The sequence below is a fragment of the Dromiciops gliroides genome, chromosome 5, assembly GCF_019393635.1.
Source record: "Dromiciops gliroides isolate mDroGli1 chromosome 5, mDroGli1.pri, whole genome shotgun sequence".
Taxonomy (NCBI): Eukaryota; Metazoa; Chordata; class Mammalia; order Microbiotheria; family Microbiotheriidae; genus Dromiciops; species Dromiciops gliroides.
The window spans coordinates 46,848,312-46,873,668 of record NC_057865.1 but is presented as its reverse complement, the minus strand read 5'-3'; the positions used below and the strand labels follow the sequence as shown (position 1 = coordinate 46,873,668).

Sequence of the window (25,357 nt, the reverse complement as noted above, 5' to 3'; positions counted from 1 at the left end):
AAAAAATATACCTATACAGACGATTTGAATGACTAAGGTTTGATCACTATATAAGTCATCAAAAAATATATCTGTATATCTATCTATCCATCCATCCATCCGTCCATCCACCCATCTATCTAATTTAATCTATCATCTATCTAATCTAATCTATCGTTTATCTAATCTATCTTTCATCTATCTAATCTAATCTATTTTATCTATCTTACTTTATGCATTTAAAAACATTCAGAGAGGTCCATGGGCTTTGCCACGTTGCCAAAAGGGGCCAGAACACACATAAAAAGGTTAACAACTGCTGTTCTTGGGGAATAAGATGGCTTGCCAGGGTCCTAGCCCTGAGTAGACCCAGACTGACTGCTTGTGTCTGTGTGCTCTCCTACAGGGAAACTCTTTGCTTTGGAATCTTGGAATGGCTCTCAGGGCCTGGATCTGGCTGTGGCTCGGGCTTCCTGTGCGGCCTCTGGTGCTCACCTGGCCACGGCAGCAGAGCTGCGTCGGGCAGTGCTGGAATGTTCCTTTGCCACGTGCACCACGGGCTGGCTGGCAGATGGCACTGTCGGGTAAGGAGACCAGAGCAATGGCTCCCATTTCCATAGGGTTGTTACAGAATGCTCTCCTTCCAGCTGCCCTGCATCCCCATTTTGCAGTTGAAGAAAAGTGAGCTGTGAAGCCCACTGCCATGTGGCTATGAATTATTACTTATTCATGTTTATTTTTCTATCCATCCTCCCCCTTCCTTAACACCCAGACTTTTGCCCTTAGGTTAGTCAAAGAGTAAGGCTAGCCACACTGAAGGTGTGGACAGTGAGGCTACAGCAATTCCAATAGATTGTAAGCTTCTGGGACAGATAGGTGGCGCAGTGGATAAAGCACTGGCCCTGGAGTCAGGAGGACCTGAGTTCAAATCTGACCTCAGACACTTAACACTCACTAGCTGTGTGACCCTTGGCAAGTCACTTAACCCCAATTGCCTCACCAAAAAAAAGAAAGAAAGAAAGAAAGAAAGAGAAAGGAAGAAAGAAAAAAAGAAAGAAAAAAAGAAAGAAAAAAGACTGTAAGCTTCTTCAGGGCAGGAAATTTGAAGAATACCTAGCATCCTTTAGAGTATGGCTCGGGTTCTTCCTCCTTTACCAGACTGCCAAAGGGGTCCATAACATAAAAACAGTTTAAACTTGCTGCTCTCAAATGGAAAGACCTTGGGGAATAGGATTGGTTCCCTCACTTCCTCCCATCCTCTTGAAGTCACCCTGTGTTACTTGTATATGCTTTGTATTTACTTGTGTACATGTTTTGTTGTATCCCCAAAGATGAGTACAGTGCTTAACTCACAGTAGGTGCACAATAAATGTTTGTTGATTCATTTATCCCCTAGTAGAATGCATGCTCCTTGAGGTCAGGGACTGGTTTTTTTTTTTGTTGTTGTTGTTTGTTTTATTTTGTCTTTGCAGCCATAACACTTAGCACAGTGCCCCATGTATAGTAAAACTGTCTTTTGAATCAGTGAATGAGCTGAATGATAGGTTAAGTACAGTAAGATAAAGTACATCAGGTGTAAGGTATTCTGTGATCTGTGTACACTTTTTCCATTGCGTCTCACTTGTGTCCTCAATTAGAGATTTGGGCAGCTAGGTTGCACAGTGGATAGAGCACTGGCCCTAAAGTCAGGAGGACAAGAGTTCAAATCCAGCCTCAGACACTTGACATTTACTAGCTATGGAACCCTGGGCAAGTCACTTAACCCCAAGTGCCTCAAATATCTGGGGCCATCTCCAGTCGACTTGATCTTGCTACTAGACCCAGATGATTCTGGAGGAATGAGGCTGGTGACTTTGCACAGCCCTTTCTTACTTAAAATCCAGTTCACTGCAAGTCATGACATCACCTCCCAATGTCATGGTCCTCTTTGAGAATGAAAAACAAACAACAATTAGAGGGATTTTAGTATAGGGGAAAAGCTACTGACCAGTCCCAACACCAAAGACTGGCAATAAAGTATGCTCCTTGCTTCTTGGTAGGGATGCAGAATGAAGTATATATTTTCAGGCAAGACCAATGTATGAATTTTTTTGGCTTGCTAATATTTATTACAAGAGAAGGATTTTATTTTAGGGGGAGTGAGTGCACAGTGATTGAGATGAAAAAGGAAAAGGAAAAACAAAGAAAATAATGTCAATGAAAATTTTAAAACACACAGAAGGGAGTGGAAGGATTCAGAAAAGAAATGTGCATACCACCATGTTAACTTTAACATAGACTTCTAAAAAGAGAAACTACATATGTAAAACAGGTCATACTTACCTATACAACCCTCTTTTCTGTTTGTCTTTGAACAAGCAAGTGCCGATGTTTCTTAATGTCTATCAAGTTCATAATAAAAAAAAAATAAAGTGAGCAGTGTTCTGGAAGTCACTAACTCTATCAGGTACTACCTGGCTAGCTTTGGGAAAACCATTGATCTTTCCTAGCCTCAGTTTCCCTATTTTAAAAATTAAAGTCTTGAATTAGGTATTTTCTAAGGTCCCTTCTACTCTTTGATTCTGAGGAAACATTTTCCTCATTTTTTTATTTAGCATTTTATTTTCCCAGTTACATGTAAAAACTATTTTTAATATCTATTTTTAAAACTTTGAGTTCCAAATTCTCTCCCTTCTTCCCTCCCCCACTTTGAAAAGGCAAGCAATTCGATATAGATTATATATGTGTAGTCATGCAAAACATTTCCATATTAGTCATATTGTGAAAGAAAGCAGACAAAACCTCAAGAAAAAATAAAGTTAAAAAAATCCTTTACTCTGTATTCAGTTCATTCTCTGGATATGAATAGCATTCTTCATCAAAAGTCCTTCAGAATTGTCTTGGATAATTGCATTGCTGAGAATAGCTAAGTAACTCACAGGTGATCATCCCACAACATTGCTGTTACTTTGTACACTGTACATTTCATTTTGCATCAGCTCATGTTAGTCTTTCCAGGTGTTTTTTTTTTTTGAGAGCATCCTGCTTATCATTTCTTACAGCATACTAGTATTCCATCATAATAACATACCACAAATTGTTTAGCCATTCCCTAATTAATGGGCATCTCCTAAATTTCCAATTCTTTGCCACTAGAAAAAGAGTGGCTTAAATATTTTTGTACCTATAGGTCCTTTTCCTTTTTGTTTTTTATCTCTTTTTTAGATACACACCTACTAGTGGTATTGCTAGGTCAAAGAGTATGCATAGTTTTATAGCCCTTTGGGCATAGTTTCAAATTGCTCTACAAAATGGTTGAATCAACTTCACCAACAGTGCATTAATGTCTCATTTTCCCCACATCCCCTGCAATATTTATCATTGTCCTCTTCTGTTCTATTAGCTAATCTAATAGTTATGAGGGAATACCTCAGAATTGTTTTGAATTGCATCTCTCCAGTCAATGGTGAGTTAGAGCACTTTTTTCATATGACTATAGATAGCTTTGATTATTTCATCTGACAACTATTCATATCTTTTGATCACTTATCAATTGGGGAATGGCTCTTATAAATTGAACTCAGTTCTTTATGTTTGAGAAATGAAGCCTTTATCAGAGAAACTTCCTTCAAAATTTTCTCACAGTTACTATTGCTAACTGTTATTCCCCTCTATCCTATTCTCTCATCCCATTTATTCTATTCTCTCTCTCCTTTCATCCTACCCTGCTTCAAAAGTGTTTTGCTTCTAACTCCTCCCCCAATCTGCCCTCCCTTCTATCACCCATCCCACCCACTTTTATTCCCCTCCACTTCTACTTTCCTGTAAGGTAAGATAGATTTCTATACCCATTTCAGTGTGTATGTTATTCCCTCTTTGACCCAATTCTGATGACAATAAGGTTCACTCACTTCCACTCATCTCCCCCACATTTCCTCCACTGTAAAAGCTTTTTCTTGCTTCTTTTATGTGAGATAATTTACCCCCATTCTACCTCTCCCTTCTCTTTCTCCCAGTGCATTCCTCTCTCACTTCTTAATTTTATTTTTAAGATCTTATCCCTTCATATTCAACTCATACCTATACCCTCTGTCTATATGTACTTATTCCAACTACCCTAATAAGGAGAAAGTTCTTATGAGTTACAAGTATTATCTTCCCATGTACAAATGTAAATAGTTTAACCTTTTAAAATCCCTTATGAGTTCCTTTTCCTGTTTATCTTTTTATGCTTTTCTTGAGTCTTGTATTTAAAAGTCAAATTTTCTATTCAGTTTTGGTCTTTTCATCAAGCATGCCTAAAAGTCCTCTCTTTCATTGAATACCCATTTTCCCCCTGAAGGATTATACTCAGTTTTGCTGGATAAGTGACTATTGGTTGTAATCCCAGTTCCTTTGCCCTCTGGAATATCATATTCTAAGCCCTCCAATCCTTTAATGTAAAAGCTGCTAAACCTTGTGTGATCCTGACTGAGATTCATTGGAACTTTAATTGTTTCCTTCCTAATGCTTGCAGTATTTTCTCCTTGACCTGATAATTCTGGAGTCTGGCTACAATATTCCTTAGAGTTTTCATCTGGGGATCTCTTTCAGAAGGTGATTGATATATTCTTTTAATTTATATTTTACCCATTGGTTCCAGAATATCAGGGCAGTTTTTCTTGATAATTACTTGAAAGATGATGTCTAGACTCTTTTTTGTGAGGCAGTTGGGGTTAAATGACTTGCCCAGGGTCACACAGCTAGTAAGTATCAAGCATCTGGGGTTGAATTTGAACTCAGGTCCTCCTGACTTCAGGGCTGGTGCTCTATCCACTGTGCCACCTAGCTGCCCCTAGGCTCTCTTTTTGATCATGGCTTTCAGGTAGTCCAATAATTCTTTTTTTTTTTTTTAAGGGCAACGGGGGTTAAGTGACTTGCCCAGGGTCACACAACTAGTAAGTGTCAAGTGTCTGAGGCCGGATTTGAACTCAGGTACTCCTGAATCCAGGGCCGGTGCTTTATCCACTGTGCCACCTAGCCGCCCCAGTTCAATAATTCTTAAATTTCATCTCTCCTGGATCTATTTTCCAGGTCAGTTGTTTTTCCAATGAGGCATTTCACATTGTCTTCTATTTTTTCATTCTTTTGGTTTTGTTTAATTGTTTCTTGATTTTGCATAAAGTCATGAGTTTCCATTTGCTCAATTCTAATTTCTAAGGAATTCTTTTCTTTAGTGAACTTTTGTACCTCCTTTTCCATTTGTCCAATTCCACTTTTTAAGGAATTTTTTTCTTTAATGAATTTTTGTTCCTCTTTTTTCTACTTGGCCAATCCTGCTTTTCAAGGAATTCTTCTCCTCATTGGCTTTTTGTTAAAAGCCTCTTTTACCATTTGGCCTAGTCAGTTTTTTGGGGTGTTATTTTCTTCAGTTTTTTTGTTTGTTTCTCCTCTACCAAGCTGTTGACTCTTTTTTCCCCCATGATTTTCTTGCATCACTCATTTTTCTTCCCAATTTTTCCTCTACCTCTCTTACTTTATTTTCAAAATACTTTTTGAGCCCTTCCATGCCTGAGACCAATTCATATTTTTCTTGAAGGTTTTGGATGTAGGAGCTTTCACTTTGTTATCTTCTTCTGAGGGTGTGTTTTGATCTTTTTTGTCACCATAGTAGCTTTATATGATCAGAATTTTTTCTGTTATATGCTCATTTCCCCAAACTATTTTTTGACTTTTAACTCCTGGTTAAAGTAGGACTCTGCTACCAGGGTGGAGGGTGCACTGCCTCAAGTTTCAGCTATTTTCAGAAATACTTCTATGGACCTGTAAGTTTTCAGTTCTTCCAAGGTGATATGATCTAAGGAGAAGTGTGTTTACTACTCTCCTGGACTGTGCTCTTGTCTCTGAGTGGCCACAAGCATTCTTTTCTGCCCTGGAACTGTGATGAGGGTACCTGTTCCACTGAGGCAATGAACTCTGATGTGTTAACACTCCTCCTCACCCTGGGACTGCCCCCAGGACTGCAACCTGGATCTGAGTATGGATAAAGCAACAAAGTCCTGATTCGGTACTAGCAGAGAGACCCCTGTAACCTCCTTCTGTCCAGTTGTTTATCCCCCTTACCATCTGTTGGCTGTAAACTCCAGAAGCAGTTGCTGCTGCTACTGATTTAGTGGCTCTCAAGGCCTGCTCCTGATTACTAGGGCTGGGTCTGCACTGTGCTATGCTTCACTCTAAGCCCAGTACAACAGACTTTTCCTGCTAACTTTCTAAGTTATCTTTGGCTGGAAAATTATTTCACCCTGTCCTTTTGTGGGTTCTGCTGCAGGATTTGTCTTATGGCATTATTTAAAGGTACTTGGAGAGGTTTGGAGCAGAGCTCAGGAGAAACACTGCCTTTCCTCCATCATCTTGACTCTGCCCACCCCCCAAAATTTTTTTTAAAAGGCTTTGACCCAGGGGCAGCTAGGTGGCGCAGTGGATAGAGCACTGGCCTTGGAGTCGGGAGTACCTGAGTTCAAATCCAGCTTCAGACACTTAACACTTACTAGCTGTGTGACCCTGGGCAAGTCACTTAACCCCAATTGCCTCACAAAAAAAAAAAGGCTTTGAACCATAATATAGGGACTAAGGAAAGAGAACACAGTGTATCATCACTTACTGGAAATTTCTGAGACCCTTTTCATCTTTTTTGAAACTACAAAAAAAAACCCACATCTCTAAAGGGTAGAAGTTTTCTTTTGTGTTTCTTGCTGAAATCTAGGAGTTGCTTAGTTGATATGTACATTTATCATTCTGTATGGGAGGCAGGAAAGGGAGCCATGGGTCAAGGGAGCTTCTGAAGATGTGCCCAGGAATAAATGGGAAAGACCCCCTGTTTTGAAGTATTTTTAAATGCCCCTCTCATAAAAAACAAACAAACTTAATGAAGTAAACTTACAAAGACTGTGGTCAGTGATAAGTTATATTGCCAGTTACATTGAAAATAGTCCACTGTACCAGGAATCAGACTGTTTAGGGGGAGTTGTTCAGTCGTTTTTCAGTCATGTCCAACTCTTTGTGACCCCATTTGGGGTTTTCTTGACAAAGATACTGCATGGATCTGCCATTTCCTTTTCCAGCTCATTTGTAGACGAGGAAACTGAGGCAAACAGGTTAAATGACTTGCCCAGGACCAGTATCTGAGGCTAGATTTGAGCTCATAAAGATGAGTCTTCCTGATCCAGATCTGGTACTCTATTTACTCTACCTCATAGCTGCCCTTTAGGGGGAGTAGAGGTAGTGGGCGGGGAGGGGGGATAACCATATGGTCAGTGACTTCAGGTAAGACTGGTTATGGCCAAACCTGTAATCTCTGCCCCCCAACCCCCCTCCCCAATTTCCCCCCAGTTTTCTAAATAAAAGAGGTACACAGCCTATTGACCCAAGCTTTGTGACCTTGGCAACAAGTTTCTATGATTGTTTTGGGAAGTAATCTGGGGCTTCAGGGAACCTTGAAGTGGAGAACCCCACATACTTGGGGAGACCACTCACATTGCAGGTTGGAGATGGGGCTTCGGGCCTCCACACAGCGTCCCTGATACTCCATAGTGCTCAGGGGAAGCACTTCCCCTTCTTCAACATGAGATTTGAAAGTATGCACTTCCCTGGATTTTTACCAGAAGGTAAAACTTGAGAACTGATTGCCTTTATGATAGCATAGTCTTGAGAAAGTCATTGAATCTCTGTTGGGTCTGTGTTTCCCTATCTGTAAATGAGTGAGTTAGATTAGAAGCAGACCTGTCAGTTACAATTTTGACATCCCAAGTATGCAGCACAAAGCATGTCTTTAAATCAACTTTGTAATTTATGATGTGGAAACACTGTAAGACAAAGTGGGAGGGCAAAGGGAAACCTCTGTGAAACACCAAGAGGCTGCTGGGGAGACTGATGTGGGTGAGTGGGGGATAAGGAAGAGGGTGGGAACAGGGAAATACTCACCTGGTATGTGGCCATTGGGATGGAAATAAGGGTTATTGAAAGGGCACCATCTGGTAGTTTCCAGATTAATTATTCTTGCTAACCAAGTGGTAAGCTCAGTTATTTCTAAGTTGCTGGAAAAGAGAAAATGCTGTCCAAAAATGTAACAAATTTTAAAATTATTCAGTCTTTTAAATTTTGGCACCCTCTAAATTGCAGCTTCCTGGATAAAGTACTGGTCACCCCACCCTAGTTATGAAATCTGATTAAGATGCTTAATCTTTGGGGCCACTCCCAGTTCTTACATTCTTTAAGTTTATGATCCTAAATCATGACTGTAATCCAAGTTACTGCTGCCATTGCTAACACTTGATTATTCCAGAGCACAGTGGATTATCCAACCCCAGGCTTCTCCTCATCCTCACCCTGGCTGCCTGTCCATTTATTGACTATGTTTAAGCATTGTAAAAACAACAGAAGGTAGAAGCAGGGAAAGGGTACTAAAATTCCAACCAGTCTTCTTGCTGTGGTTTTTGTAACTCTGATAGAACATTTTGTAAGAGGCCGGAACTATTGGCTGAAATATCTTTAAAATTATTTTTAGTTGTAGGAGATTTCAATGGCTGATTACCTCTTTGTTTATACCATCCCTTCTTCCTCAACCCAGAGAGTCAACAATTATAGAATTGGTAGCAAATTATACCAATTATAGAATTAGCAAACCATTGTTTTGAAGATAATACTAATACCATCTGTCAAGTTTTCTCTCCAAAAACCAGAAAAAGATTGCTACAAGCAATAAACAAAACAACACAAAACTCCAATGATAGAGTAAATTGAGCACTTAAGATCAAAGGATCCTAGATGTCCTTGATTTGTTTTGGGTATTTCCTTAAACCAATTTGCTTTCCCCTAGTTGTGTATATGTGTGTGTGTCTGTGTGTGTCTGTGTGTTGGGGGGTGGGGGAGGGGAATGGAGAGAAGGAAGGTGTGGATAGAAAAGTAAATATAATTAGTATTCTTTCTTATTTATTCTGAATAGACTTGTACCTGCCTGGGGCAAAGGAAGTAGCCCTTTGATTGGCTATAATATGTAAGGTATCTGGATTAATTAATGAAATCTATAATGAGGCAGCCCTAAAGTCAGATGCTTTTTGGCCTCAGAACCATCAGGCGTGTCCAAGCTTCTTTCATTTGAACTTTCCATCCATCTTTTTTTTTAAGAGGGACCACCTCTAAGTGGTGAAAGGATAGCATCAGTCCATTCATATTCATGTTCATTCATTCCCAGGTCTTTCTGCTGTAGCTATCTATAATAGAACCAATTAGTGTCCATTGTCCTGGGTCCACCAGCCACTGAACAGCCTCTCCGGCTCATTTCCCAGTGGTTATTAAGTGGCTGACAGGCCCATGAGAACTTAGGGGAGTCAGGGAGAGAAAGGCATCAGAAAAAAAGAATTATTCCCCGCCCCCTTTCCCACTACACCCAGCTGTCTGCTCCTAGGAGATTGGGTGGGTTGGGATTTCCCCCCCCCCTGATGAGATGATTTAGGAGGAAAAAGCTTTGAAACTTAAGCCATTACTAATCAGTATTGGGTGACTCAAAGTGGTTGGGAAGAAGGCTGCAAGTGCTAGGGAAGGCCATGGGACAGGTGCTTGGGAGGGTCCCAGTGGAATGGAGGTGAACTTTTCTTATTCCTGAGAAGGAATTAAAGAGCAGGTCAGGATGATCCCAGAGGAATAATGAGAAAGGATAGCACCTACTTCCTGAGAGAGAGTTAAGATGCACATTGAAACATATTTTTGGATGTGGTCAATGTGTGAATTTGTTTTACTTGACTAAGTATATTTGTTTCAGGGGGTGAGGGTGGTGGTTGTTTTTAGTCTTTTTTTTTTTTAATGAGGCAATTGGGGTTAAGTGACTTGCCCAGGGTCACACAGCTAGTAAGTGTTAAGTGTCTGAGGCTGGATTTGAACTCAGGTACTCCTGACTCCAGGGCCAGTGCTCTATCCACTGTGCCACCTAGCTGCCCCAGTGGTTGTTTTTCAGGAGGGAGAGAGAAAAAATGCTTATGGATTGAAAAAGTAATAATTAAATTTTAAAATAGCAAGTATGTCAGGGAATCTGTAATAGGTAGATGAAGCATTTAAGTGCTTACTATGTTCCAGACACTGTGCAAAATACTTGAGATACAAATACAAGAAAACAAGGGAGTCTGTGACCTTATAGAATTTACATTCCGATAGGCAAACAAAAAAAACATATAAAGGGAAGCTAGAAAGAGGTATGAGATATGGAGATGACTAGGAAGTGACCTGGCAACTTGGTTCCTGGAAATATAAGGTGATTTTAGTTCCGTCATTTCGGTCATCACATTTGACTCTTTATGACCCCATTTGGGTTTATTTGTTTGGGGTTTTTTGGGCAGAGATACTGGAGTGGTTTGCCATTCCTTCTCCAGTCTATTTTACAGGTGAGGAAATAGAGGCAAACAGGACTGAGTGATTTGCCCAGGGTCACACATCTAATGTCCGAGGCTGGATTTGAACTCAGGTCCTGCTGACTAGGGCTGTCACTTGATCCACTGCATAAACAAATACATGATAAATTAAGAGGGATCAGGAAAGACTTCCTTCAGGAGATGGCACCCAAGTTGTGCATTGGGAGCTAAGGGAGTCTAAGTAGAAAGGAGGTGAAGCGATGATCTGGTCCAGTCCCCTCATTTTACATAGTTAACTGGAACCCAGAAAGAAATGACAAGCCTAAGATAATGACTTCTTTGGTTCCTCATTTCCTCACATAGACAACGAAGTTGGGGTTAACCGAGTCCTAGTATTTGCCAGGAGTAAAGAAATGGGACTCCCCCAAAAGCAATCAAAAAGGTGTCTTTGTGCCCTCAGGATCTCGCAGCCTTTGACCTAGGGAGTATTTGATTAATATTTATAGAACTGGATTGAAAGACAGCTCTAAAGCCTTGTGGTATCTGCTATACCCATGATCTCTATGCATCAAAACAGTGTGACCTCTGTTTGTGAACAAAATACATCCATTCATGCCACCTTCCATACTGCAGACAGATATGAAAGGTTTTCAGGTAGCCATAGAACCATAATTTGATCTGTATTATCTGGGGGATTGGGAGTCTGTAAACAACTTTGAGTTACTCCTGGGTTTGGAACTCATAGACTTTACCTTATGTCAAGGGAAAGGACATTTTCTTTAGATTTGTTAGGAGGCTTTGAATTCAATCCTGGACCTGCAACTCAAGATCCCTCTAAGCAAAGGGAACACTAGATTAATTTTTAAATACGCAAGCAAGAGCGAAGTATTTTCATCCTGATTTCCAAAGAACGTTTTCTTTTGCATATGGGAACATACAAAGGGGATATTTATATTGATCTCTCAGCTTGCTAGATCTGACTTGAACTATGAAGGAAAAACATAACTCTATTCAAGAGATCTAAGATCTTTCTAGCTTGTCAAAGCCTAAATGTTTTTCATCTCCTTTCAAAACTCATGGGATCCCTACTGGCTACCAAAGAAAACCCAAACTGCTTAACCTTCCCCAATGGCCCGCTCCCTGGAAGGCTTTTTGTAGCCTGTTCCTACCCCACTGCCCTCCATGTACACTCCACAGAGCTACACTACAGTGGGTACTGGGTAGAACTGTATTTGTTTGTCCTTCATTCTTGGAGAGGACCATGACTTGCAGCGAATTGGATTTAAGTGGATTTAAGTCCTGTGCAAGGTCACCAGACTCCCTCCCTGGGTCCAGTAGCAAGACATACATCAGGACAACAGGAGGTGGCCCCTGGATGTTTTAAGGCAATTGTGGTTAAGCGATTTGCCCAGGGTCACACAAATAGTAAGTGACTAAGGTGACATTTGAACTCAGGTCCTCCCAACTTCAAGGCCAGTGTTCTATCCACTGTGCCACCTAGCTGCCCTAGAGCCGTACTGGGGCATAGGCAAAGACAGGAGGGCTCGTACTCACTCCATAGGTAGGACTGAAAAGAACCCGGGGTCCTCTCCATGTCTGAAGGAATAGTTGGCTATAGGGGCATTAATAAAAATATCTAATCCTGCCAATCCTCTAATCTGAGATTATAAGGCAGGAGAAACTGAGGCCTAAAGGTCAAATTCATCCAACCTCATGGCTTTGTTGTTGTTGTTGTTCTCTGCGCTAAGAATGTGTTTTGGGTTTTTTTACATTCTAAAATAAAGTTGTATTGTATTGTATTCTTAACCCTTGGGGAGTGCTGAAACAAGCCACAAATCAGATGTGGTCCTTAGTAGTCTGCCAGCCCTTGTTTTAAGGCATAGAAACTGAGCCCCATCCTTACTTAATCTAACTATAGGGTTTATTTTAGCCTACAAGCCGATCTAGTGGGAAAAGACTATTGAGGATACAGGAGCTTTGCCATCTCAAATTCATCGCAGATCCCAGTGATGGTTAGCACAGTGCCTGACACACAGTAGGCACTTAATAAATGTTTATTGATTGATTATTGATTGGTTCTGGGCCTAAGAGGTGAAGGAGCAGTCCAGATAGTGCAGGCAACCAGCCCCACCCAGGACTTCAGGCTAGAATATAATGGCCCAAATGCATCATTCAAAGATAGGCAGACCAAAGGCATCTTCTAGTACACTCATTCTACGTTAGACCTATAAGGATATATTTGGGAGTTGACAAAATTCCTTGGGGGTCATGGCCATCTCTGCAGTCCCATCAATCATCCTATTTCTATTCCTCTGAGGAAGGGGACCCGGAATGGCCAGACTGTAGCTATAGTATTAATACATCTTAAAGTTTGTTCAGTCGTTTTAGTCACATTTCACTCTTGTTAACCCCATTTGGGGTTTTCTTGGCAGAGATACTGGAGTGGTTTGCCATTTCCTTCTCCAGCTCATTTTGCAGATGAGGCAAACAGACTTAAGTGACTTGCTCAAGGTCACAGAGCCAGTGTCTGAGGCCCTATTTGAATTCAGAAAGCTGAATCTTCCTGACTCCAGGCCCAGCACATCTAACATCTAAAAGTATTCATTAAATCACAGTGACTTTTGTCTCACACTATATCATCCATATGTGAGAGCTAGCTTTTTGTTTGTTTTTGGTTTTTTGGTTGAACAATGAGGGTTAGGTGACTTGCCCTCCAGGGCAATATTCCATAATATTCTGTGCCCATTATTGTGACCAGGATCAGTCTAGTGGCAGAACCCTGGGAGTTAAGTCTACACAAACCCTAAGACCACCTCTGTAGCTTCTACCCATTCCTCTGAGTTCTGCCCTCCAGAGTCAAGCAGAACACATCTAACAGCCCTTTAAATCTATCATGTAAAAAAATATAAAAAGAAAGGACCTACATAAATCTATCATGTATGTTAGTTCCTCTCCCCCACCCCTCCAAAAAGTCTATTTAGCAACAGTGGATAGTTATGAATAATTCTGTTGGTAGTTATTTCCTCCAAGAAGTGCTTTCTTTGCAGGAATCACCTTCTGCTTAGTGCCAGTACTGACCCAGGAATCCTGGAATTCTCAAAATCACAAAGTATCACTGTAGCTCTCTCTCAAGATTATTACTGGTCACAGACCTGTCAAATCAACGAGCACTTATTAACTGCTTACTATGTGCTAGGTACTGTACTAAGTGCCCAGAATACAAATAAAGGCAAAACTTACATTCTAACCTGGGAGGGGGTGGGGGAGACAACAAGCAAACAATGATGTGCATCCAAGGTATAGAGAAGATAAATTGGAGGGGATTTCAGAGGAAAGGTGCTAGCATCGAGGAAGATTCTTGCAGAAAGTGGAGTTTGAGATGAGATTTTAAGGAAGCCAAAGAAGCCTGAAGGTAGAGAACATTCCAGGCATGAGGGACAGCCAATGAAAAGGACCAGAGTAGGGGATGGAATGTAATGTGCAGACCTGTGCTCAGTGAACCAAAACCCTTCTGAGACAGTAACGAGACAATAGTAATGTTGAAAGATGGGGCCGTTGGCAGCAAGACAAGAGTTGTTATTTTTTATCAAATAATTTTCAAGGCAAACTGAATAATAGCACTCATTTATATACTTTTGTGTATAAAGCATATTCCTCCCAACAACTCCACAGATTCCCTCCCATCTCCAACATTCTAGGTCCTAGGATTCTACCAATCAACCAATAGACATTTATTAATCACCTACTGTGTATCAGGCACAATGCTAAGTGCTTCTGTAGTGCTGCTAAGCTCATTTCACCTTCTTCCCTTTATGGATATGGTGACAAGCTTGTCACCACTCTGTGAAAAATTACCATTCCTTTGGTTCGAGACTTAACACTTATAACTACTTGGAGGGGAAAATGTCAGTTAGATAGTTTTCAACACTCAATTGTTTCCTGTTTCCGATGAGTACATTTCCTAAATTTATACTGAAGCTAGACTGTAAACTCCTGGAGGGCAAGAGATCATTTTATACTTCATTATTGTCCATAGCATCTTACACATGGCCAAGGATATAGCAGATATGAGAGAGGGAGACACAGAGAGAGAAAGGAGAGAGAGAGAGAGAGAGAGAAAGATTGAGAGAAGTTTGGGAATGTGAAGGAATTGCATATGAGTATGCATATATTAATATATTATATATAATATGTGTGTGTGCATATATGTGCATGCATATGTATGTATATTCCCTGAATCCTTTTTTTAATTTCAGGCAAATTGCTGCCTGACCATGCCTCCTCCACCTTTTCAGTACTTTTGAAATTGGCATTCTGAGGCCAAAATGTGAGACTTTGCATTTATCCCTATTGAATTTCTTATTAGATTCAGCCCAGTGGTCTAGCCTGTCAAGATCTTTTTGGATCCTGCTTTTGCAATCCAGTCTGTGAGTGGTACCTCCCAGCCAATTTTGTGTCACCTGCAAATTATGAGTGTGCCTTCAGCCAAGTCATTGATAAAAACATTAAACATCAAAGGGCCAAGAATAGACCCCTGGAGCCAAGCTGGCACAGAATCCTTAACAACTTTTTGAGTTCAGCCATTCAACCAGTTCCAAATCCATTTAATTGGATATATATTTTTTATCTTTTCCACAAGAATATTACAGGATTCTTTTTTAAAAAAATTAAATGCTTTGCTAAAATCTAGGTAATTTATATCTACAGCATTCCTTTCATCTGCTAACTTAGTGACCAAGACAAAAACAACAACAACAACAACAAAAAGAAAGATTAGTCTGACAACCCTTTTTTTTTTTTTTTTTTTTTTGCCGGGCAATGGGAGTTAAGTGACTTGCCCAGGGTCAAACAGCTATTAAGTGTCAAGTGTCTGAGGCCAAATTTGAACTCAGGTCCTCCTGAATCCAGGGCCGGTGCTTTATCCACTGTACCACCTAGCTGCCCCCCTGACAAACCATTTTTAATGAAACCAGGCTGGTTCTTTATAGTCACCTTTTCCTTTCTAGATGTTTGCCAACCATTCAAAAAAATGTCCATTCTAAAATTTTCCAAGGAATCAAAATTCTGAAGTTTTTCCAAAGAATCACTTATCTATGTTTTGCAAACTCCTTCCAGGTTAGGGTTTTGTTTTGTTTTGTTTGTTGTTGTTGTTGTTGTTGTTTGGTGGGGCAACAAGGGTTGACTTGCCCAGGGTCACACAGCTAGTAAGTGTCAAGTGTCTGAGGCCAGATTTGAACTCAGGTCCTCCTGAATCAAGGGCCGGTGCTTTATGCACTGCACCACCTAGCTGTCCCCTCCTCATTCTTTTTTAAAAAATTGAATAGAATTTTATTTTCCAAAATATATGTAAAAACAAATTTTAACATCAATTTTTAAAAAATTTGTGTTCCAACTTCTTTTCCTCCTCCATTCCCACCCCCCACCCACTAGAATTCAAGCATTTCAAAATAAGTTACACATGAGTAGTCATGGAAAACATTCCCACATTAGCTAGGTTGTGAGAGAAAACAGTCAAAAAAACCCCATTAGGACACCTTCCCTTCTCCAGTAATGCACTTTCTCTCTTGCTCCCCTAGGCTTTAATATACCAGCAGGGGCTCCACAATCACCAACCAACAGTTCTTTCCAAACCCAAGGAATTTGTTTATCTGGGCAAAGTGATTTAAGTTCAAAGGCAACTAGATGCTTTCCAACTATCTCCTTACTAATCTTGGATATCAACTTATTTTTATCCATTTTTGTTCTGCCATGTAAGACCCCAGGTCCTTCCTTCCCTTCCCCATCCTTTATAACTCTCCTTGTCTTCATGTAATATTTTTATATGCCAAAAGCTGGTTAAAATGAGAATCAAGGGCAGTCTTAATGGGAGTTGTTACAAAAGGCTAATTTGGGGGGAAAGAGGTGTTTTGCCAGAAAAAAAAAACAGGCACCCTAAGCGTTGTTAATTTCAGAAATGAACAATTCACAAATGTCACCTCCTCCATAAAACATTCCCTTGTCTGTGTAGCTGGAAGTGATCACTTCTTATTTTGTTCCTCATGGCTTCCTTGTCACTATAGACACTTAACACTCCCTACCTTGTCTTAGAGATTTTTGTGCACATGTCTATCTCCTCTACTATGTCTCTGAGCTCCATGATGGCAGGAACATGTCCTCTTTATGTTTTATATAATCCTCAAATACCTAAGATGGGACCTTAAACAATTTCTGGAGGGTCATAGTCTATTATTTCTTTGGTGTTTGGAACTCCTAGTGAGGACACTCCCTCTACCAATGCAGACTAGCATCATTCAGCAATTTATGGTCTCAATGCCTAGGGCCCTGAGAGTCACCAAGTGGTAGGATTTGAAGCCAGCCATTCCTTACTCTCTGAGGCACCTAGGTGGTACAGTGGATAGAGCACTGGCCCTGGAGTTAGGAGGACCTGAGTTTCAAATTCATTCAGCTCAGACATTTGCTAACTATGTGACCCTGGGCAAGTCACTTAGCCTTACTGGCCTCAGTTTCCTCTTCTGTAAAGTGACCTGGAGAAGGAAACGGAATACCATTCCAAAATATTTGCCAAAATACCCTCAAAACCCAAATGGAGTCACAGAGAGTTGGACACAACTGAAATGACTCAAGCACAATAAATTCCTTACTTTGAATTCTGTTCTTTCTCTCTCCACTAGAGGCAACTAGGTAGTATACAGTGAGTCAGGAAGACCTGAGTTCAAATACCACTTCACACAATAACCACTTCACAAAGAAAAGTCATATAACCTCTCTCAGCTTCTATTTCCTTATCTGTAAAATGGAGATTCCAAGAGGGCCTACCTCCCAGGTAGCTGTAGAGATAAATAGGCAACATGTACAGTACTTTGCAAACCTTAAAGTGATATATTGATGCTAGCTTTTACCTTTACATCATTAGGCATTAAGTGGTAGGTTTGTTTTAACCAAATGAATGACTTAGAAATGATTTTAGGAGGGGCAGCTAGGTGGCGCAGTGGATAGAGCACCGGCCCTGGAGTCAGGAGTACCTGAGTTCAAATCCGGCCTCAGACACTTAATACTTACTAGCTGTGTGACCCTGGGCAAGTCACTTAACCCCAATTGCCTCACTGAAAAAAAAGAAAGAAAAAAAAAAAGAAATTATTTTAGGAATATAAATATTTGAGAACAGGATGGATTGGTGGAATGTGAGCTAATATTTGTTCTATTTACCAAGGGTGTGACATTGGACAAGTCATTAGCCTCTGTGAGCTTCAGTTTCCATATCTATAAAACAAAGGGGTTAGATTAGTTGCCCCCTATAGCTATAAATTATATGATCTTTTCAGAGTTGGCCGGCTGTTCCCCCTCCCCCCATGTATTCCTCCAGCCTCCTGTTCCTTAGAACAGGGAGGGAAAATTATCTTCTATTTGTATACCCTGGTCAAAGAGGGATGTGACAGTGGGATAGGAATTCTTCACCCAGAACAGTCTCCAAGACCAGGCATCAGAGCTACTTGAGACTTCAGAAAATACCATCAGACATTTCCCGGGCATCTGTTTGCTGAATCAGCTAATTATTCAGCACTCTATGGGGTATGTATGAGTCATCCCGTTCTCTGTGGGATGTGAGTGTTATTTTTATTATAACTGTGACAAGGTGGGGGACCAGCAGAGAGAGACACACACAGACAATTTAAGGGAGGAGGAGGAGAAGGCAGGAGAGACAATGATAGAAAGATAGAGATAGAGGAAGAGAGACAGAGAAAGATAAGGAGAGGAGAGAAAAAAGAAGGAATGGTTTAAGGAAGAAGAAATAGAGATAGACAAGGGAGGGGAGAAGAAAGAGGAGTTAGAGAAAAATGGAGACAGACAGGAAAGGAAGAGGGAAAGAAGGAGGTGGTGGTAGTACCTTTTTAACATACTTGAGAAATAAACAACAAGCAGCCATCACCCATTAGACTGCCCAGCAAATGACGAATGGATGGATAAATGGAGAGAGAATAGAAATCCAAACACTGGAGTTCTGTTAACAGTTGGGCTGTTTTCTATGAACTGAGTGGCCATAAAAACTTTTCTGCAGAGCCCCTGGCCCCATCCCACAGCTGTTTGGTTTGTTTCTATGAGAGGGAATGGAACAAGACCATTTCTGTGTGTGCTACGCACAAGATTCACAATCCTCAGCCACAGAGAGGGGGCAGACAAATGTAAATACTCCTGTGGATTAGCAGAGCAGTCCTGTGCACAGTTGCCCTCTTTGGAAGAGGTTACTGGAGGATTTGGGGGCTATGAGCTATCCTGAATTTACAATACATCTATTTGTTCATCCATCCACTTGCAAATTTGACTGACTTCGTTCTTAATGCAAGCAGTGGCTCCTTCTGTACCAACAATCTGACCCATTATGTTGGATCTGTGGCACATACTATCTCTCTCCTATAGAATGTAAGTCCTGGGGACAGCTAGGTGGCACAGTGGATAGAGCACTGGCCTTGGATTCAGGAGGACCTGAGTTCAAATCTGACCTCAAACACTTAACACTTACTAGCTGTGTGACCCTGGGCAAGTCACTTAACCCTCATTGCCTCACAATTTAAAAAAAAAAGGACGTAAGTCCCTTGGGGACAGGAACTCTTTCACTTTTGTCTTTGTATTCACAGTGCCTCCCACAAAGCCTGGGATGTGTGTATGTGTGTATATGTGTATGTATATGTATGTGTGTATATATTTTTCATTGATATAGTATTTGATGTAGTGTTTTCATCGATATAGTAAACTCCCAGTGAACAAACACCCTGATGTAGATCTGCACCTTCTCGGCAACTTACAGTCAGAGTTTCCTCAAGCACAGAGAGCAGAATCAATATGAATTCAATACGAGGTAGTTGGGCAGGAAGGGCATTGGCAGTTGAAGGGATTAGGAAAGGCTTTCTGTAGAAGATAGTGCTTAAGCTATGAAGGAAGAGAGGGTACCACTGAGAGAGAAGTGAAGAGGCATTGCCTCCCAGGGATGAGGAAACGCTAATGCAAAAACCCAGAGATGAGACATGAGTGGGGGGTAGGGGAGAGGGGGTCTGAGGAACAAAGCAAAAGTCTGTTTGGCTGGATGATTGTACAGTGTGGGAAGGGGAGTGATGAATGATGAGTCAGGAAAGCTAGGTTGGGTCAAAGGTATCACCACCCATGGTGTCATCCTCAGTCTTTCACTAGTTCTCCTTCCTCTTCTCCGATGTGCCCAATTCCTCTTGATTCTACCTTCCCAACATCTCTTATATATGCTCCCTTCTCTTCTCTGACCACCCTGATAAACACCCATTTCACCTCACATCTCTATACTATTGCAACAACCTTCTGGCTGGTCCCCTTGCCACAAGCTTTCTCCCACTGCAAGCCATCCTCCATTCAGCCACTAAAGTGATCTCCCCAAAGCTTCATAAACTCCTCTAGTTATCTGTTAACTCCTGCTTCAAATCTAAAATGCCTTTGTTTGTCTTTTCAATAAACCCCTTTCTAATCCGGCTCCTTCCCACCTTTTTCAGTCTTCTTACATGTTATGGTATTCCACATACTCTCTAACCCAATGACCACTAACCCCCATGCTGCTTTGACACAAGACCCTCCATCTCCAGACTATTCTTTTTCACTGACTACCCCCCATGCCTAGAATTACCCTCCTCATCTCGGTTTCTTGGTTTCCATCAAGTTCCAGCTAAAATTGTACCTTCTGCAAGAAGCTTTTTCTGATCCTGTTAATGCTCATGTCTTTCCTCTGAGATGATCTTCAATCTACCCTGGATATATCTTCTTGTTTTAGACTGTGAGCCCCTTGAGAGCAGGGATTCCTTTGTTTGTTTGTTTATTGACTTGAACCCTAGTGCCTGGCACAGAGAACGCCCTGACTAAATGCTTGTTGACTCCACCTGCCCTGAGCAGGTCTGGCTTTTAAAAGCCAGAGAGGAAGAATGACCTGTACTCGAAGGTTCAACAGTAGCAGAGCCAAGATTGGAATCTAAATGAGGTGCTCTTTTCCACTACACCAAGAAGCCCTATCTGTTTAGTGCCCTCTACATTGCATGGGACTAACTCCTCCCTGTGCCCCCACCACCCTTCAGAGAAACAAAACATGATTAAAATTCAATGCCTTCCCTAAAGGAACTTACCATCTAGTGGGAAATGTACACCCTTCTCTACCTCAGTCTCCTTTTAAGAGGGATCCCCTTTTCCCTCTGTAATATAAGCCTATGACTATTTACCTTCCAGGGTGAAAGGTATCCTTGCAATTAATTCCTTTGCTACTGGTTTTCCTTTAGAAATGCCTCTTTGGCCACTTACTTTTAGAACCATAGGCCTTTGCTGTCATAAGGGCATGTGTATTCCTTACACATAGCACAAACTCTGATGGGCAACCCAGAACGGATGCCTTCTTGAGGATGGGTTATCAGGACGCCAAGAAGCTGTCAGTCAACAGTAAAGTCTCCCTAAGCCAAGCGATGTAAGCGTTCACAAACTGAAAACTGTTTCCAATAAAGAGTGTTTTGTTGAACACCATAAATACTCAACTCACATCTCATTATATACATAGAGCATCGTCTTGGCACCCTCTAATATAGAGGCCCATTCACATGGCTGAGTAACTAAGTCCAGATGAGCATGGAGCCTGGGCTGTTATCGAAAGGAAGTGTTCACATGCTGTAATCAGAGGCCAGCAGCTCATGGGCGGATTTGTCAGGCAAGCAGAGGGGTTTCAGCTAGATAAGTGAGTCTGTGGACCGGGTGTCTAATTTGCATTTGGAGGGAGCATCAGTAAATTCAGCTCCTTTGATATTCAATGGAGCAATTTTCTAGTCACTAGGTACCTATATGTATACAATGGAGATTGTGGAGAAGGCCTAAGAAAATGACCTGGTTTTTGTCCTGGGTGGGGGTGAGGGTGGGGAGGGAGCAGGAAGTGTGCCTTCTGGCAGAGGGAAGGAATAAGAGGCTTCATTGCTATCCCAGGTCTCTCGGTCTTCACCCTAATTAAGAAGACAACAAGACCTGAACTGTACGATGCACTTCCCATAAAATGAGGTAATTGGACTGGAAGAGCTCAAAGCTTCCTTCCTGCTCTAAATCTGTGATTGTATGACTCAGAATGCAAGGTACATGTAATTCTGATGCTCAGCCGACAGTGTGGTGATCATTTCTCCCCCTGTGTTTTCCATAATAATGATCCGTGATCTCTAACAGCTCTAAATACTTTGGCTCAAAATACTTCAATCTTATGGTTTTATCCTCTGTACTTCATGGGAATAATGGCATACCAGGCATTCATTCATTCATTCATTCATTTGTATATCTATCTATCTGTTTGTTTGTGTGTTTATTTATTTGCAAGCAAGACAGGCTCATAGTAGTTGGTTGGGAGATGGGGGTGGGAGTTGGAGGAATGGGGAGGAGAGGTTTGAGAAAGGGACAGAATTCACTGAATAGAGAAACCTATCTCTGTAAGCTCAGCTCCAGAAAGTGATGATGTCATCACTTCCTATTTTATTCAGTGAGTGAACTATTGGAAAGGATGTATGGTCTGGTTGTGGTGGGGAGAGGGGAAGGAAGGTGGGTAAGGAAACAGGTCTCTTTGTGTGTCCCCTCTCACATACATCCTTCTAGAGTATAATAACCCCCCTCCAATGCCTGACACATAGTAAGCTCTTAGTGTTTATTGATTGATCGATAGTGATGCCTCTGAATGAGACTATGCATGTATCTTATCTACCTACTAGAGAAAAAGAGGTTTGCAAAACACTTTACATACAGAATCTCATTAATCCCACTTTACAGATGAGGAAACTGAGTCTCAGAGAGGTTAAGTGATTTTCCTATGGTCACCCAGCTCTTAAGAAATAATGATAATAACCAGCACTTAGACATCAATTTAAGGTTTACAAAGAGCTTTACCTATCTGTTAAGTCATTTGATCCTCACAACCTTGTTAGGTAGGTGCTATTATTATTACATTTTAAAATGAGGTAACTGAGGCTGAGAGATTAAGTGATTAGCCCAGGGTCACAGGGCCAGTAAGTGTTCGAGGCACAATTTAAACCCAGGTTGTCCTCGGTAGAAGGATAATTTGTGTTCCTTGATAAAGTGCCCAGTGATATATTTGCCTCGATCAGGAAGTAAAGAATAAAGGAGATTTGGGGGAGATGAGTTAAGAGAGTCTGAGGTAGAGGGACCAGGTGGGAAATCAAGGGAAAGGAAGTATTAAGCAAGCTCTGGCTTCAATAAATTTTGCTTTTTTTTTCCCTCCTCTGAAAAGTTGGCAAGTAGTAAGACAATTAACTGATAATAGAAAACAGAATTATGATAACAGAACATATGGAAGAAGCATTGGCCCTATCCCAACTTTTCTTCCCTTCTTAAACATCCAATGACAAGTCAATATCTCTGTGATGAATTGAGAGATAGTATTTGTATTGTGATTAGATTCAGGTCCTTTTGTGTGTGCAATGAGGGTGTGGGGGCGGTCATACTTCCTGATCCACATTAGTGTTATCCCTCCCCTTAAGAACACACCCATTTCCAGCTGATTAAGGGGACAACTCTTGATTGTGCTGATGGGTTTCCAAGGATCCAGGACTGCCCCTAAGATGATTGGCTGGTGGAAGCTTAGGAGGAAGAACTGCCCGTTTGGGCTAGCCTATGAAAGAAAGCAATATTGGGGTTTGGGGCCTTTGGGGACTTTTTTTCACCTATGGCCAGTTCAGATGACAGGACAGAGCTTAGCTGGTTCTGAGAGGAAGGAATGCTACACATATAGTCTCTTGCCATAGGAACCATTAATGATCAGTGTGGAGCAGAAATCTCAGAGGCTGGAGACCTGAGTTCCCATAGAAGCACATGGCAGGTGTCACCATGACTTTGCCCAAAGGGGAGAGTTCATGAAACCGGACTTTCTGAACCCAAACAGTGGCCACAGCCAAGGAATTGAGAGAGTTCCTATAGAAGCTCATGGAAGAAGCAAACAAGTGCTTACCCACAAGGCTCAAGAGGGCAGAGCAGGGATAATGTCTCTGAATCCCAACCTCCTATGTATTAGCAGGAGGATTTCCCTTCTCTGGGCATCAGGATCTCAGAATCAGAGAAGGGAGATTTGGGGATCATTGAGAATCTTAGGGGTTATCCTGAGGGGAACCCAAAGTTTGAAAGTTTAGGGACCTGGATTCTAGAAAGAGAAAGATGAAGAAGATGCATGCTTCTTCTTTCTTCTTCTCCTCCTCCTCCTCCTCCTCCTCCTCCTCCTCCTCCTTCTTCTTCTTCTTCTTCTTCTTCTTCTTCTTCTTCTTCTTCTTCTTCTTCTGGCAGGGCAATGAGGGTTAAGTGACTTACACAGAGTCACACGGCTAGAAAGTGTCAAGTGTCTGAGGCCATATTTGAACTCAGGTCTTCCTGAATCCAAGGCCGGTGCTTTATCCACTGCAGCACCACCTAGCGGCCCCCAGATGCATGGAGAAAGGATGAGAATTACCTATAAGGTGCTAAAACTCTAGCCAGTCTGTCTAAAATATCTAATGAGTGGTCGCTAATAAATTATAAGCTTTAGCAAGAATTTAGACTTTTAAGCATTTATTAAGGAGAATGAGAATTTGGTGAAGAGAGAGAGAAAGGCCTAAATTCAGCTATCTATCTTGGGGAACTACAGTTCTCCTGCTCTGCTCTCCACGAGAGTCCTGGCAAAAGAGTGAGAGTGCCAGCCTCCCCCTCTTCCTCCCACAAGCAAATGTCACTTCCTGACGCCAAAGAAAAGCCACATGTCTTGCCTTCAGGAGCCTTCTCCTCATGGTGGAGCTTTCCTACAGTAAGTCTCCAGCAGGTGGCATCATTCCAATCATTACACACCCATATGGCTTTTGTGTCTGAAGGGCAGTGAAATGCACCCATAACTGGGGGATGGAAGAATTTCAGACTTTGCCACACTGCTTTTACAATGACGTATTCAGATAGCTGTAGGTCTATTTGGAAGAAGATTGCTTATTCAGCAAATCCAGACTGTATTTCTCTTCCAAAAGGATCCAAGGTCCCCAGAGGATGTCTGGGGATAAAGAGAGACTCACTGGAATGTTGGAATTCCTGTGAGTACTTGGTGTGTTCTCCACATCTGCTTATGAACTCTTGAAAGGGCTTTGAATCCCTTTTGTGCTTCTTAGATCTGTTGTAAGGGCTCCTGTGAGCCTTTCGCATTTTTCTGTGGTGTGAAAATAAATTGTCCTACCCAATATGCATTTATGCCCTTGCATGCTTTTAAAGGAGCTAGGGATCCTGTTACCTGTAATTGGGGAAACATAGATATGAACCATCCCTAGGCTATATTTTGAAGGAAAACTTTGGATAGGGGCCTATGGCCTCAGTTATCCCTCGATGGCAGTCCTTGTGTCCTACATCCTGAAGAGAGTCAACAGCCATAGGTTACATCTGTTTTTGCTAAAAACCCACTTTCTACAAGAAGTCTTTTCTGATTCCCCTTAATGCTAGTGCCTTCCCTCTATTGAGTATCTCTATTCATATAGCATGTTTGTACATAGTTTTTCATGTGGTCTCTTTCCCATTAGAATGTACACTTTTTGAGAGTAGGGACTGTCTTTTTGCCTTTCTTTGTAGCTTACAGTATACAGTATACAGTAAGTGCTTAATGAGTGCTTATTGATGACTGACTGGCTATAGCTGAGAACTGTCTTGTTTTTGGCAGACAAAAATGCAGCTTAAGAGAATATGAATGTTGTGATGGGCCAGAAACTTACTAAGAGACAAAACACTAGTGGGCCAGATGAGTGAGTAGCACAAGATATGGCAGGTTTGGGAGTCCACTGGATCTTTGAGGTTTAGAGTGCTGGATATTCAGGGCATTTTCTATGTCATCTCATAGACCTGAGACCCTGGATCTGAGTGCCACCATTTCAGGACTGGTTGCTCTTCTGCTGGGCTGCTTCCAAGGTCCATGCTGTTTCTGACCACTTCTAAAGCTTTCTCACAGGAGCCCTCCCCTCTTGCTGCCTCCAGATACAGAGCCT

General features: G+C 41.5%; 1 protein-coding gene across 2 annotated transcripts in view; it reads left to right on the top strand.

Moving 5' to 3' along the window:
• SUSD5 (sushi domain containing 5) overlaps nt 1-25,357 on the top strand; it is a 106,931-nt gene that overhangs the window by 18,342 nt on the left and 63,232 nt on the right. For both annotated transcript variants that reach the window (XM_043965147.1, XM_043965146.1), the window contains exon 2: nt 386-563. Coding sequence is in view for 1 of the 2 variants with exons in the window: in XM_043965146.1 (XP_043821081.1) it covers nt 386-563 (178 nt within the window). In the remaining variant the exon portion in view is untranslated. The remainder of the gene's footprint in view (nt 1-385; nt 564-25,357) is intronic.